The 17,489-nt window shown below is 38.9% G+C and overlaps 1 protein-coding gene across 1 annotated transcript in view; it reads left to right on the top strand.

The window, feature by feature from the left end:
• cfap299 (cilia and flagella associated protein 299) overlaps positions 1–17,489 on the top strand; it is a 73,731-nt gene that overhangs the window by 42,297 nt on the left and 13,945 nt on the right. The window contains exon 4 of the mRNA XM_051422895.1: positions 14,267–14,409. Coding sequence (XP_051278855.1) covers positions 14,267–14,409 — 143 coding nt within the window. The remainder of the gene's footprint in view (positions 1–14,266; positions 14,410–17,489) is intronic.

Raw genomic sequence — 17,489 nt, 5'->3', positions numbered from 1 at the left:
TAAGAGAAATGAAATCCTGAACACAGCTACGGTTACCTCAAGGTCTTGCCTTTGTTCCCTCAAGAAAACACAGTAGCTTAGATTCTGAGCAGCTCCCCACTGAAAAACAAAGGCAAGAAAACCTCAAGACATTTATGTCAGGCATTTAGAACAAATTCCCAGGGACTCAGATCTTGATAAATGCTTGCTTTACAAATCACACAAACTGTTACCAGTTTCACGCACCTGCACAAGCAGATCTCGGTGTGTAAGCACTTTACTGTTTAGTTATGTGTTCATGATGAATACTACTAATTTCAGTCAAGAAAATATAATTTTCATGTACTTAGAGCTCCACTTGTCCCATTATGCTCCTAAACAAGACAAGAGAAGAAGAGATCATTTAGACTCAATAATAAAGATAGAGAACATGGATTGAAAGTTAACTGCATATCAAGGGTTCATGACAAGGGTTCACTCATTCAATGTACATCTCTATTTCCGCCGTGTTTGTCTGTCTGACCCGTTATTCTTGAAACTTGGTGGAAGGGTGTAGCATGGTAAACGGAAGAAGTCATTACATTTTGGAGCAGGTTGGAATAAATCACAGGACTGATACATAGATTATTTTTCACTTTTGTTAACATTTTGATATAAATAAATTGTAACACTGGTGTGTATGGGAAAATGAACTGAATTCATCATACATGCATGAACCTGTTATAGTTAATGTGAATCGTGTGCCATGACGTAAAACATAACCTCAAACGTCACTGTAAAACCACATTGCAGGAGGTAGGTAAGAAATAAGCAACCAGGAATGTGATTTTTCTGACTGCTGGCGGTACCTTTTTGGAAGACTTTATTGCAATCGTTGTTGAGTTCAGTTCACCTTTCTCTGGATACTGTATGTCATTTTCATTGTCCTTGTAGATTTTTCTGCCAACAACGACAGCCAATGCTTGGCATTAATCTTTGGTGTGTTGATAAGGTCATTAGCTTTGGTTGCCAAGGCAGACAGACCCGTTGTCATATTTTACCTATTTATATTTGGAGTGTTAATTGTGTTTTCCTGATAAAAACCCAGATGACAGAAAGTGCTCATATAAAGGATATGTGGTGTCAGTATCGAGGCCTGAACTGAAATGGAGGAAGATAAGACGGCAACAAGGTCACAAGATGATGAACAGAATCTAAAGATTTAATAGAATCTAAAAGAGTTTATTGTTGATTAATGTTGGCAGCCAAGATTGAAACTTTGTCTAATATAGAAGTGAAAATAGCTTCAGGAGCCTAAATAGAAACAATAATTTGATGTTACAGTGTATTGTTCTGCACAGTTAAACCTTCTATAAATAGTTGGTGTGGGAACATATCTTCATGCAGTATTGACAGTCAAAAACTCACTCAGACACATGGGCTGTGACATCCAGTAAGCCATGGTGCTGCTGTTCATAATTATAAAAAAAATCTACCTGCACTTATGTTATTCTTCATGTCTTATTGTCTGAACTGTAAAGACATCAAATCCAGATTTTGTTTTTTTCTTGCAATGTGCTGTTAGATTCTGGTTAGATTATTTTTGAAGCAGAACTTGTATGCACTAATGTGACATAGATGACAGGAAAAATGGCATAACATATCTATTTGACACATGGTATTTTGAGCTAGGAAACCTCAGAGTAGGTTCTTTATATATTCATCTTGCAGTATCATTTTAAACACACAAATCTTAGTGATATTTCCAAAGAGCCATGACATGTGGACAGCTGCTGCAATGTGCCTGTTCAGACATTAAAATAAAAAACTTGGTCCCTAAACAGGACAGGAAATGCAACAGAAGGGATTAAATTGCCCACAAGTTAATGATACCATAATCCCGGTTTTTATTTTTTTTTAGACAGGCTTTTGCAAACTCACCAGTAGACAAGCAACTCTGTTGCACTGCTTTCACATATATTTTAGGCTAAACTTGTATTCTTCTTCCCACTGGTAATTTAAAAGCCAGTGGAATGTGGAAAATGATTGTAGGAGTGGAGGGAAGGGAAAAGATATGCCTTGCTTGGTCACTTTGGTGTCTGAAATCTGTAGCTGAGATGGCATTTGACTGATTTGTGTTTTGACCACATGTGCCAGACCCGCCTGCTATTCTCAACCCATAATTCCTCACTGAATTCAGGCATGCGACTAATTTACTGTAGGGGCAGTATTTTTTTCTCTTCCAGGGAGCAGAAACTTTACCCCTTTTCTGTTACAGGGCTCTGCACCAAGCGCTGTAAGTGATGCCACCTGTCAGGCTGACAGCTTATTTTCCATATTGGGAAGGCCTTTATCAGCTGCAGTTGTGGGGAGCAGGAAAATGTCTGCCACCTGCCAAGGATTTTCAAACCTTTAACTCTCTTGTTAAACAGGTTGCATACTTTAGATTGATGCCATTAGTTTACTGTTTGCTTTGTCTTTTTGTGTGTTAATTGACCAGTGAGTATTGTATATCTTAAGTTTGTTGTTGTGGTAGTAGAAGTAAACAGATCTGGAAAAAATGCCTTTTTAAAAACTGAACTACTTGACCTGCACAGCAGATGGTCTACCAATGCAAACTTGCAAAGGCACCCTGCTGGTTCTGTCGTAACGGGTCTGCATTTATTGCACATAGGCTTTCCTTCTGCTTTTCTGTCTCCTATGTGAGAGTTACAAATCATGCAAGGACTATTTGAGTTTTGTTTAGACTCCTTTTGACAAAAATCCACATTAAAATTGGTTGTGCAAAGACGGAGTTGCTGTTAAGCTAATTGAAATGTTTAGGAACAGGTCCAGGTCATGTTTTCATGTTCCCATCGCCGCGTTATGCTTCAGCAGGAAGTTGCTTTGGCACTACTACAGTAAGAGCATAGTGTGATTATGTTACACTTTTCCAGTGAGCTCTCGAGTTTAATAGGCACGTCCAGCACGTCTTCCAAAGACAACTATAACTTCCAGATTAGAAACCATGCTGCTGCTTTTTCTGTCAAACTACAATGTTTTCATGGAGCCATGGTTACTCTGCAGTATGCCGGCCCATTGTTGCAATGCAGCGGTGGTGAAGACAATGAAAATTCTCCAAACAGAACACAATACACACTCCAGCCGACGCGAACCAATGCAGTCGGAGAAAAACAGCAAAGCTGCACCGTGGGCCAAACTAGGGAGGTTTTAATAGAATTTCTAAAACACCAATTGCGAAAAGCAGGATAGTATTTTCTGATTCCGAGTGCCCTGTAATTTGAAGTGTGTGGGTTCAAGCCACTTATTTTGTGGTGATGGCTTTACTGGCGAGTTCTCCAAAAAGACAGAGGCCAACGCAGCCGAGGGTTGAGCTAGCTGCCTTGCCTTCCTTACTGATTGACCAAGCCGCTTCCCCTTTGGTATCTGGCCACAGTTGTTCTGCCCTCATGGCTAACCTCACTGGGCGTAGCTGTCCACCATTGGGTGTTTAGAAAGCCCAATAGGAGGACACCTGCTTCTGGATTTATTTATTTCGTCTCTTGCACAAACACCCATGCAGTCTGTTTATGGATGCAGATGGAGAGCACTTGGGATAAACAAATGCACAAATCTGCCTTTTTGCTAAACTGACTTCCAAACAACAGCCAAACATTTCCATATTCTCGTGCCCTTATTTTCCATGCATCACCCAAAATTTAGGAATTCAGCCAAACATAATAATATTGGATGTTGCATTATTATTTATGATTATTATTGCCTTGCTGAGCTTCATGCCACATATCATCTAAGCACTGTCTGGAATTCTGTCCTTTGCATACTTCAACTTCCCAGAATTTTCCAACTTGGAGAAATTAATAACAAAAACCTCTCACATTGTATATAAAAAAACTGACAATAACTTAATTGATTGTTGTTGCAGATCTTTTACACAAATATTTGAGAAGGAATGACCGGAGGTGATCTAAGGAAGAAAGGAAACAAAGGAAAAATAATTTAACAAAAAGAGAAAATCCTCTGATGCAATGACGCAAGAAAAAGGGTTCTTTGCACTGTTTTGTGTGGCCTTACCAGCCTTTGTGCAGGGCTTTAAGAGAATACAGATATAACATTAAACCACAGTGTAGGGCAAGAAGTCCTTTTGAACAGTAAACTTGTGCATTTTTGTATCCGGTGCCAAGACATCTGTCTAGTGACACACCCTGTAATTATAAACGAAAGGAAAAGAAATGTCTTTTGATTATTTCCATCCTTATTGCATGCACACACAATAAGGCGTGTTTTAACAATTACAACAAAAAGCTTTAGAAATTATTTTCGACAGTGAGGTATCTCAGTAACATAATGGCACAGTAACAGAAACGACAAGGTTTAAAATACCGTTTGCATTGTAAAACACTTAAATATTTGAAGTCATAGTGACCGCTGAATCTGTGGGGCAAAGCTGAAATGGGTTCATCTCTTTCCAGCATGGAAACAATCAAAGCCATGTTGTTTATTTATTTTCTGTAGATATAGACTTGTTTTAAAATTAAACTTTAGGCTTTTTAGTGGATGGAAAAGCAGCAGCATTTGCCAGGAGAGAGTGTAGGGAAGTCTAGGAAGGGAGGCTGTTGTCTATCAGCAGCCCATGTGGAGGGTTGTGATGAGAGGGTATGTCAAAGGGTGCTCCAACAGATTATGGTGACTCACAGCACTGTACAAACAAGTCACAACCCTGCTCTATCTAAAAGGCACACTCCAAAACATTTTACGAAGAGTGAGTGCATACAATAGGTGTGTTTGTATGTGTGATCTGTGTAGCCCCATTACTTAATGTCTCTCCAAAAATGTCCTTTTTTTGTGCATTGATCAGCAGTGTTGAAGTGCTGGTTGTAATTAGGGCTGCTAGACTCACTAAAGAAATGTTTAAGGTAATTTAGAAAAGGTGTCTTCATTTCATAGTTTGTCCACCAGAGACTACTAACAAGTTTAATTTTCTGTTTTTATGTAAAAGAATATTTGTGAATATATAACTGAATTGTTGAATCCCTTATGATATAGGCAAAAATCCAGTATCAGTCCGGCTATGTTTGCGAAGTTGGAATTGGGTAATACTCTGAAGGTTAGTTATCACATGTTAGCACACAGAGAGACATTTAAAAAAGGTCAACATGTTGTTTATATTGAACAGCCCAATAAAGCTTGCAATCAAAATGAAATGCTGCAGATTTTGTGATGCATTAATCCATACTCCGGCTTGAATATTAGAGGCAAATTTTCTGTTTTTACATCTGTGTTTGTGAGTTCCACTCTTGTAGGTGACTTGATGGCAGTTTGAGGAAAGTAATGTTAAATTGCCAAAGTCATATTGATGGATACTAGTTTAAATACAATTCTTTGTCTGTGCTCTCTCTTTGATGTAGAGAGCTCGGTCTATGTTTGTTTTAAAGGTGGGTGACAACTTGTTCTTGAAAGGTATGCATTACTGGCATTACTCCCACAAAATCATTAGTTTTATGAATAATGCATTCCTGGAACAATGGGAAAACAATGGGCTTGATTACACCTTTAATAATAATTTTATTTTCTCAGTGTTTCCTTTAAGTCAGAGCAGTTAGTGCTGGCTAATGTGGGTTAGTGACTGCATTGACCTGCTTTGTTGCATACAAACTCTTCAGTAAGTAAGCTCTGGCTCTGGATTACATATCCTGCAGGATGTGTAATTCGGGTAGATCCCCATGGACGCTACACACCTCAGGACATATGGTTCCTACCTTCGCCTGTATTACACAACCCGGCTTTGTGAAGTCACTTCTGAGTCAAATAAGCAATCATCTTCTTCCTACTCCTGAACCTCTCCCCAAAATCTTTGGGAGACACACTCACACATCAACACACACTCAACACGCATCAAAGCTCCACACGTCGGTAAAGGAAAACCTGTGGATATTAGGGAATCCTACATCTCCAAAACTGGGGTTAAGAATAACTCACTTCAATATTTTTAGTCTGAGGAACTAAATACAGGATATTTTATATACTTACAATATGCTGGCAATATGGGAACTGCATTTAGACTCAGCAATAGATAGTTCTCTACTGAATATAGCATGGTATAATATTGACAGACAAGATAAAAATAGAAATGGAGGAGAAGTAGCAATTTATGTTCAGAGCCAAGTACCAGTCAGAGGGAGTCACACACAGATATTAACTGCCCTTGCTCATTAGAAGTCCTTGCTCACAAATTCAACAACAGAGAGTTGTACAGGCACCTGCAGACGAGTAGCAAAGCATCAACATGATTTTTGACACTTTTTCTGAAACCAAGGGAGGCACTGGTCACCTTATGACTCGTCAGTCGCTTTGTGCGCATCTCTTTGTGCTGTTACGCTACTGGTGTTTAGAGTAGCCAAAAAGGACTCACATTACAGCAGTCATTTCTCACGTTATATTTCATATCACAACTTAATGAAGTCTGTTAGTAAGGAAATCCCAAAACATCGGACATTCACCAGTTTATGTTCCCTGAATAAGCAAAAAATCAAGTCAGAAAATCTGCTAAATTAATTCTGTCATATTTAACGCCAAAAGGTTACATGCTGCATAATATGTGACCACCTAAGGATGGTTAGGGCCGACATGAAAATAAGGACCTCTTGAACCTCGAGGTTGCTGTCTGGGTGGTGCAGCCATTCCAGGCAGACGTGGCAGAATGCAAGCCCAATATCCAGGCACTTCTTGTCGACTTTCTAAGACGACAATGAGCCCAGTGGCCCAGGCTAATTTCTGCACCTCTGGCTGGGTCAGTGTGTGGGTCAGATATGCCCAGCCTTACCCACTCTCAGGGAAATGATCAGGCTGATTCTTCTTACTTTCTCAACGATATATCTACAGTAGTTGATCAGGAATTCAGCCAGGTCCTCCATGCAGCACTTGTTTTCTATTGGAACAGTTAATAATAATGTTTATTGTATGCTGTTTAATTTAGGGTTTAATGTCAAATTTCTAGCCTATGCATTTTTAACAACCTATGTTCTTTTTTTATTTTATTTGTATGTCTCCATGGGAAATAAATGGTAAAGATACATCAAAATCACACCTGTTATTTGGTATTCAATTACATGTTTTTGTAATGATATAACACATAATAATAATAATAATAATAATATATATATATATATATATATATATATATATATATATACATATATTATACATTAATATGGGGGGTGGTAAGGGACCTGGTTAATCTCAGTCCTTATTTATATTAAATTATAATTTTAAAGGCTCAACTTGTCTACTAGTCTACTCTACTTCTTTTCAACAATAACTATTTTATTATTACTTATTGTAAGTAATTGATGTACCCTATGTATAAATTGAAAACATCAGGAAACCTTACTTGAATTGTACAGCATTGAGTTTGTCACTGTAGGCTACTTATCTTCTGTGTTATAAATAAAGTTCTTTTAAAAGTGTTTTTTAACATAAGCTGTCAATCAAGGTACAAGGAGGTCCATCATAAGAGGGCCAGTGCCTCCCTTGGATTCCGCCCCCAAACTGTCAAAAGTCAGGTTGATCTGCACCAGCAGAATTAAACTTTGACAGTAGAGTAATGTGAGAGTGTGTAAGCTCTCCAACACTCGCCAAGCAGAAAGTCTCTTGTGCGTGGTGGCTGTTTTGTGTGCTTGCTGTTTATGTGTATACACACAGGTGCCATTCTTTGCCTGTCCCTATGGTTTGTTTCTCGCTTGCAGCTGCCTGGACAACTCTCAGTTGTTGAATTTATGCACATGGACTTATATTGTGTGAGTGGCAGTTAATATCTGTGCATGTGAAATAATGTAATTTGCTCATCTGCGTGTTTTATCACACTTGATACATATGACATAAATCTGACACCACAGTATTGCATTAATGTGATCACAGTTAGATTATTGATGAGTAATAGGGTCCAATACAACACAAAGTAATTTAAACTGGTTAGAGACACTGCTCATATAGAACAAGGAGAACAGGGTGAATTACACCTTATTTTGTTTATAGAAAAAATTATCATAACGTAATTATAGATCAACATTATAGAAACCTACCTTTCCTGTTGAACTGACATCATTATGTTACAGGCAGTGTATTTATTTGCATAAGAAATGGAGTAGTTAAACATAGTTCTGGTTTTGCTCCTAAAGATGTGATATGGATGAAGAGAGTGATCCATCTTGATTTATTTGTGATCACAGGATGTGTGTAGCTTTATTGATTACTTTAACTCTAAGACGTGGTTTGATTATGTAGAGCTATTTATTGTTTTCGACAGGTTTTGAATTATTGTTTGTCATTAGTGTTGTTGTGTCTTACGCATGTCAGATGTTATATGTCATTTGTTTTTTGTCTTTTTTTTTTTTAAGTAAGTACATTATGTGGAACCTAGGAGGAGCAGCTACTGTTGTTTTCTAACAGTAGCTAATGGGGATCTGAATAAACAAACAAGCACACACACTCCTCAAAGGATATCCAGAAAGGGGACAATGGCAAAGCCTGTCAGAGAGAGGGCTCCCACCTAAACACATTCCTGTAGTACAGGCCATGTTTTCCTTACCCCAACAAATTTACACAGTTGTTAGTGATGGCCCGGGATTCCTCCTAAAGCGCAGCCCACCAATAATAAACAGTATGGCAGCTGACACCGCAAGACACCTGCACAGCTCCCTGACACTGCAGGATTGTTCCCAGGGACTGGGGGGTTTGGGGTGGGCAGAGGTTGGTTGGAGAATGAGGGGAGGAGGGGCCGTGGGGGGCGGTCGACAGGTTGGTGGTGTGTGGGTGTGTGTGGGGGTAGGGGTAGGTAAACTAAAAGCAGTCAGTGTTGCACACAGGTCAGTCTCACTGACCTGGTGACAAAAACTTAAAACACACATAAGTGAGCCAAACCAGCTTCAACTATTCTGTAATAAACTCAAGACAGAGCGCCTTTTCTACTGCTTCAACTTCACTTTCTCACTCCGTAATATGTGACGGATGGACACTGCTTTTATCTGTGTTATATGTATAGTACTGAATATACTGCTGCCATGTCACGTGTTATATCAGACTCAGCTTTGAGATTGTTTTTATCTGCAGTCCCCTTTCAGGTAACTTCCACAAAATGAAATACTCAAACAACTCAATTAATTGATCGTCAGAAATGCCAAACATTGGCTAGTTCCAGCTTTTCAGATGAGAGGTTTATATTTATATAACTTTGGGTTTTAGTTCAGACAAAACAAGTCATTTAAAGATGTCACTTTGGGCTTTTCTTTGATAATGAAAATAATACTTTATTATTATTTTTGTAATATTAACAAGGTTTTTAAGTTTTCGACTTGTGGCTCATGCTGATTGATTGTCAGTCAATTGTTACATCATTAATTACGCAAAAATGTCAAACACTGTCAAACAGTTTACAGATTTGTAAACTGTATATCTTTTGGCTTTGGACTGTTGGTTGACATTTTATATACTAAATACTGCAATACTGAAAATAATGAACCGTTACAGCCCATCTTTTAGCCAACCTTGAAGACGCTTTAAGGGTTGATTATCGTTTGATACTAGGGCCAAAATGATACCCAATTTTCAGTACCAAAACGTTTCTAATATTTTCCTTACCTTTATAATATATTTTTCTACAGAACCCTTTTAAAACAAGAAACACAAGAGTTATCAAATTTTCAATATTATCTAACCATGGGGAACTGGAAGAGAACTTAAAATGGTCTAAGACTTGAATTAGTAACTTTTGGATAAAAGAATAAACAAGATCACCAATCTGACCAGACATTCGACTTCAGCTTTTGATACTTGACATGTTACCAAAATAGTATAAAGATTCAGTACCCTGCCCTGCTAGCTATGTCGCTCTAGTTATCTCTCTTTAACCATGTCACACTCTTTCTTTGTCATACACAGCACACAAACAAACACCTACAGTGACACAAGCATTCAGACATACACTCCTCATGCCACAGGATGTCAGGTGGTCCAGCCATTGTGTCCCCACCTGTAGGACATTGTCAAAGCACAAAGGAAGGGCACAGTACGTGTCAGCCTGCTGTCAGCTTCTGTTTGACTTGAATTTGTAAATCCTTCTCTTTCAGCCGCAGGGCTTTGAAAGATTAGCCAAAGGTCTGTGGAGTAATTCACATCTGTGTAGGTTTTACTTATTGTCAAGAGGAGGGGGGATCCCTCCACAGTTTCCACAGACCACAATAATTATTATTGTCAACGCTGTTCAAGTTTCACAGTTTGTTTCTGGGCGCATAAACATGTTCATAGTGGATTTTTTGAGGGTGGGGTACCCATGAGGATTTGAGATGCTTTGTTGTGTTTATTAACTGCGTGGATCAGGGATTTAAAGGAAACTCCTGGTCTACTGTTCACCTGTGTATGTAAGCCTCATCTTAAGGTCACTGGTGTTTTCCTTCCAGACAGCTGAAACTTCAACTGCGAAGACAAGAAAAAAAGAGTTTCAAAGAGGAGCAAACTGAATATTGAGTATCACAAAGAGCCAGAATCTCTACCTGGGACCTGTGCAACACTCAGCTTCTCAGGCACTAACCAGACCGATGTTTGCCATAAAGCGGGGCCTCTCACTTGCTGCCCTGTGAGGTCACAGCACCTGTTCTTGGTAATGGCTGGCAGGTGACGTAAGGCCTCCACTTGTTTTCCATGGTGTAAGGTGGAGGTCCCCCGGCTCCCTCCAGCATTGAGTCATATTGGTTGTTTGCAGCAAATGAGCAAGTCTGACTCCATCAAGTGAAATGATCTTAGGCTTACCTGTCAGAGGCAAGTTAGTGAAACCAAATGTAATCATGTACTTCTGTTTAGGCTGTTTTCCAGCACTCTTTTGTGCTGTGTTACTCATGAATAAGGCTTATTGTTTTCATTTTTGTTTCTTCCAAAAACTGAAAAGAGAAAAAGAGGTGAAAACTTGATGGTGGCATGGTTAACACATCATTTTGGTTTAATGCAACTTAAGTCTAATTTTTTGCTTTAGAAAATCTAGACTTTGACCAATCACGGGTAATTTCAGAGAGAAGGAGTTTCTATTGGCTGTTTTCATAGGGCAACCGACTTCTGCTGCGAACTTGTGGATTTGGTGGGCGGGGCTTAGCAGAGCGTTTGGAGGAAGCAGATCTACTTTATGGAAACAGTGGATTTGTATGATTTTTCCAGCAGTGTGATGAAGAAATGATTTGTCAGATATTTCGTTTGCAATTTCTGTCAGTTATATATAAAAACTTGCAATTAAATTTCCAAACAATTTACATCAGAATCAGATTCATTTCCCCACCATACATTATAGCGATGTCGCTGTATTCCCAGATCTAAGTCATTACTTTGGGCTGTTAGTTTAGTGTCATCATAACTGGTAGAAATGATGGCCATAACAATGAATATAATAAATAAAAATGATCCATAACATGTTGCATACTTATTATATATACTATTTATATATCACCTTAACCTGGCACTGTACAGTAGCTAGCCACTGTTACTAGTAGTATAGTCAATATATATTGTACTGTGTATGTGACAATAAAGTGAACTAAAGTGGTTCTATTCTTGTCTTTATAATCTGACTTTAATAGATTTTTATTTATTCTTCTAAATAAATACTGCTAAATACCCTTTTTCATGATTCACAGCAGCTACATATTTCAGTACAAATGTGTGCAGGGATAATCAGGATGGCAGCAGAAAAGTTTTAGAGCACAACAAAATATTGTTGTATCTTTATATAATTAGCTTACTTAGCTGGTTGATATAAAATCTGAAAGCAGCCCAGGACCAAAGACTTTATCGAAGCCCTGTATCGAATACTGCTGTATTGGCTCATTTGGCAAACTGACTTCATTGATTTACATATCTCCCCTAATTTGATATTTTTAGCGCCGCTGCATAAACATTACTCGCCTCCTTTGCCTTTGCCGGGTCCACCTGATGATGTCTTTTCAAGGCTGGCTGCAGGAGGACAGAAGCCAGTAGATAGGGTATCTGGCCCAGGCCTCCAGCCAGCTGTGAACCTGATAGCATCTGTTTTAAACGTTTGAGAGACAGAGAGAAAGGAGCCCTCTTTTCTTCTGAGCTCTGGAGCGCTAGTTATCTCACGCCTTTTTAGTAAAAGGATCCACAGATGGCCCATGTCCTGACAGTCATACAAATGTGATATCACTAGCTGAGGTATGTTGCTTGGATCCACTTACTGTGTTACTGTAGGTCGACAAGTGGGACTCATTCATGCTCGGAGTAAACAAGACAAGTCAGACACAAAAAGAATCCTCTTTTTCTCAAGACAAGGCAGCAAAGAAAGAAAGAAAAGCTTCGTTTTATCTATGTGAAGGCAGACAAAACAACCTCTTCACACCTGAGTGTGTCTTCTGTTTGGAGTTCTTCCCATCCATTGTCATCATGTGTTATCTAAACCATCAAATCGACATGAAAAGATCATTTCATGTTCTGCTGTCACCTGAGGGGATTTGGACAACTTGCCTTTCTGTTGCTTTGTGTGAATCCGGTGACAAAACCATTTGTCATCCTTTTTTTTCCTGGTTATGTCTGGTTCAAGCTCACTTCAAAGGCCTGGTCTCTGATGAGCAGCTGGAAAACTGTCTTTAGATGTATGTTTTCTGTTTGTGTTGGAGAATCCAAGTCTTTTTTGTTCTTACTCATTGAGTTTTAATCAGAAATCAGTGTTTGGGTTATAGGAAGCCATTGTGTTGCCCTCACATCCAGTAGTTTTTCTTTTTTAATAAATGTTTTGGGCATTTTATTCATTTATGAGAGAGAGAGAGAGAGAGAGAGAGAGAGAGAGAGAGAGAGAGAGAGAGAGAGAGAGAGAGAGAGAGAGAGAGAGAGAGAGAGAGAGAGAGAGAGGATGCAATGGAAGTTCCCCAAGCCGGTTTCAAACTGAGCATTTGCCAATAAAGTTGAATTCATCAAGATAACCTGGGTCTCGGTTTTCAATAGTCGGCAAAATAATCTGTCTGATCATATGGTGCATTATAATCATTGCAGGATAAATATTTGTTTTTTTTGTTTTATTTGTGTTGTGAACTGTCAAGTGTTGAAAAATGACATGTATAGCTGTTGGTTAATTGGTGAAGCATCATGCTGCAGTCAGTGATGGTGTTTTCTTGCTGTTTGGCTCTGTTCAGGTGGACCCCATTTTGGATTGGGTCTAATTATCCTCTGATCCACATTGGACCAGGCTGACTGTCTACTGGTCCCTTTTGGAACGGGGTTTCTTTCAAGAAAAAATAGATATGGGTCAATGCCAGATATGGTCCAAAGACCTCCACATCAGAGAAGTTTGCCATTTTCATGTGGTGTTATTAAAGTATTAAAGCAGTGAGACCGCTATTGTTACAGCTAAACCAGGGCAGCTGAATTATCTGTGAAACTGCTAACAGTTACATTTTTCTTAAGCTTGTGGGAAATAGTGTTCATTAAGACAAACCTAAAATCTCTACCTTATTAAATTGAATAATTATGAAATATCTCATAATAATTCAATCAAATTGATTGGCAAAATCATCCTCTATTCTTAACAAAAAGAGAGAAACCTCAAGATAAGCAACATCCCTCTTCCAGTATGGACAGACATGCAATAGATGTTGTTTACAGAAGGTGCTATCTGTGTAATGGAGCTTTACAATAAATACAATAAACTGCTGCAATCAGCTTTGTGATAGGGCTAGAGTTTAGATTACGTTTAGTAACTGTCAAAGCGATGCCCTATATATTTTTCCTCTATAACTCTACACTAAATTATTTCTCACCTTTTTAAAGCGCCTCTTTAGGGCCCTTTTTGGTCTTTCCTTGACTTCCCCCCTTATTGTTATCACCCAAAATCTCCTTAATTCTACACACAACGTACAGCATTAAGCTTTAAGTCAAGACTCCACATTTCATTGTCATTTCAAGCTACATTTTTGCCCGGACTGTAGGTGTGTTGGAACGGAACTGAGACTCTAGTTACTATAAGTCGAAGGATTCAGCTCGAGTCCCACGCACTTATCTGAGCAGGATATTCTTTAGACAGCCCACCTCAGTGAGCTCGGGCCATCGCAGGACGACATTAGTTGAAGTCGTTTTTGACTTGGACCTGATTCAAAGCATAACGTGAGCTTTTGTATTTCAAAGTGGGAGGATTTGTAACAGATCCCCTCTATCTGTCCACTTCTAACAAGTGACTTTGGCCTTCCTGGCTTTCACTCAGGAGAGGCTTGATGGCCATGATTATTTACACAGAGGGTTTCCTTCTTTTTCTTTCTTTTAACAGTCGGTCATTTTCATAAGGGATCATAATACTCTTGGACAGGAAGTATCTGGCTACATAGACTACGCCCACAGACTCAAGACCCAAGATTTTGAACCATATTTCAATGGAAAGAAGAGGCTCATGCCAGGACGCTTGGATTTATGGTAAGTCTCCTTCCATTGTAACATGTCCACGTTGGTTGGGGAGGGCTTGACTCGAGTGGGATTTGACAAGATTTGAAGGGTAAGGAAATCTTATTATCCAGGATTAAAGACTCAGGTTGACGTGAGAGACCAATATAGGCTTGGAAGGAGCTGTGCAAAGGGCCAGTATATTTAGTATGTACAGCACCAGCCCTTGTGGCCTCAGCATAGATGTGGAATAAATATGCACTTCTAAAGCAAAGCTGAGTAGAGCTGCCAAAGTGCTGAACCTGTCTGAACAAGACAGACATGATTAGAGTCAGGATTAAAGCAGACTTAAACCATGAGATTGTGATCTTCTTTTAATGTGCTTTAAATCTGTCATCACAGATACATATAATATATTTTATGGCCTTAGATACATTAGATACACTGATAGATAAATAGACTAGCTAATTGACTGATTTATTTTTAGCCCTGAAAACATATTTATGAAATTAACTCATGATCTATTGGTCTTATAAGAACAAACTATTATGTGCCGTGGTAGTGATTTCAGATTAGGGATGAATTTGTGTTTTTGTCTGTGATTTGAAGTAGAATTCTTTTGGAAATTATTTATGCCAAAATAAATGTTGTATCTTTGGGTTTTTGATCGTTGGTTGAACAAAAGAAGCACCTTTAAAATTAGGGTCCAAATTGATAATGAGGGTAATTGTCAGTTGTAGCACTAGTCAGGTGTTTCCATGTGTTTTCATGCATAGTTAGTATGGCAGTTGTTGGGTGGTTTTCCCAAAAAACGCCAGTGTTAATAAATTCTGATGAAGCAATTCATACCAAATGTTGAGGGAAATATCTGGCTCCTTAGTTGCTAAATGTTAACCAGCTAGTTGCTAACCATGTCTCGTACATTTAGTATTGCTGCTGGAAACAATGTTGATAAGTGATGATTGTGAATCAAAACTGTGAAATTGAGGAGTAAAACCAAAACAATGACATGAAAGATGGTAAAATTCTTGCAAATTCTGCTTGAAGTTTAAATACCAAGTCTTCAGGTGCTTTAAATCTGGCATATTTAGCCAAGATACATCATGTACTATATGTTGAACAACTACATGCATCAGTGCCAGTCACACAATTCTAGGCCAAGCCACAAGTAAACTTCTGACCTTACAGGTGTAAGCTAAAATCTAGCTTGTATCCCTCAGTGGTACGGGTAACATCTTTATAATTCGTTGTCTATCAGGAGAGCTGTGTACTTAGAGAGCTGTCAGCAAATTACCCGAGCCAAAACCATTCCCACATTCCACATGCTTGTGCATAGTAACATATTACCAACATTTCAGATACGTGCGAGAAATCTCTTGAGGACAAACACAACTAGACAAGGTGGGAATGAGACTGTGTAATACATGGTTATTTTCAGAGTTCAGCCAAATGACATGCACCCCATATAACCTCACTGACACTGGGCAGAACATGGTCTGTAAAGTCCCAATGTGGACAGATTGTAAAGGTAAATGCTTTTTTCCATGGTCTGGATTTTATTGTCTCAGTTTTGACCATCATTCCTGTTGGCTTGAGCGTTTACTCTCCAGCTTAAATCAGGGCCAAATCACGAGTCACTCTTTAAAACATGAGGCCATTAGGGCCAACATTACGATCACAGAGGTTGTAAACAAATCCTCAGTTTGACCGTATTGTCACCACAGGTATTTGGAAGTGGAAATTATACATAGCATACCTGATATTACCATTATTGTTTTTCATGGCATTGTAAAACTGCTGGCCAGTGCAACTACAGTAAGTGCATGCAGGTCAAAGCTGAACCAAGAAGTACAGTAGCTCACTAGAAGCTCTGGAAACTATATGGGTATTTCAATGGAGAGTGTGCATGTGTCATTTTGGCTAGGGCTGTTTGATATGAACAAAACTTCATATTCCGAGATAAGGCATTTCATCCAGATAATGCACATTTTCTGCAAATTCAATGAATAAATAGTTTATATAAAATTACCACATGGAAAGGCCTATTTTCTATTACATTTTACATTTGAAAACTGACAGCTAGCATCTAGATGTAAGCTCTCCTCCATGTTTGTTTGTGCTGCATTCATGCAAATTTCCTGTCTGTGTCTGTGCTGTATAAAGGAACTCAAACCGCTGTCCACATGATGAGCGATGATGAAATAAATGATAGAGCATAATATGAAAGAACATGTTTTTCTATTGTTGATACACATTATATCGTCATATTGCACAGCCCTACATTCAGCTTTAGTTTTGGGATTTGGGTTCATAAAACCCTGGGATAAGTGCAATTTTGAAACATTCAACTGGCGGAAAAGCATATTCACCTGAATTTGTGCCACCCATCCAAATTCCTGGCCATCACGGCTTTGCTTTGACCTTATATTCAACCCGACTGCATCTAAAATTCACTGTGCGTTCTGTCTAAATACTCCTTAAGAATCTCACTATACTATTAGTTAAATTTTAGTTCCAGCCGAGCATACCTCGATGTTCTTAAATAATGATACACAGTCCTGTCATTCAACACAAGATAGTCACAAGATATCCATATAAACATCCATATTTCACTAATAACCACAAAAGCACAATATGCGTGTCAGTTTCAGAATATCATCCCCAGCTTTATGAGCAAATATCCATGTTAGTATTAAGAGTGATATATTTAGTTTGCTGTCAAGTGTTTTGGCTACAGCAGTTATAGGACAACAAGAATGACAGTCTGCGTTTTATTTTTGGAAGTGGTTTTCCCTTTCTTTGAAACCAAAGTGTCAGACATGCAAAGCTTTGTTGTTTTATTTATCCATTTCTCACCATGTGTTCTGACACACAACCCGGCTCGTGGCCTTGAACTCGGCCTCCTCTCTGGCGAGTGGAAGCCCTAACAAGCTGTAGGTGTGAGTCATTGGGCGAGCATGCCTGGAGGTACAGCCTACTCCCTAATGATGCTTTTATGAGGCTTCCCCCCTACACAGGTCTCGCTGCCCTCCCTCCATCTGACATCTGACTTCACACTCCCTCTCTCTGTCTCTTTTTTCACCAATTAAAACTCTGCTTTGTCAGATTTACAC

Source organism: Dicentrarchus labrax, unplaced genomic scaffold, assembly GCF_905237075.1.
Source record: "Dicentrarchus labrax unplaced genomic scaffold, dlabrax2021, whole genome shotgun sequence".
Lineage (NCBI taxonomy): Eukaryota > Metazoa > Chordata > Actinopteri > Moronidae > Dicentrarchus > Dicentrarchus labrax.
Note: the sequence above shows the minus strand (reverse complement) of the source record. Positions and strands in the feature narration are given on the sequence as shown.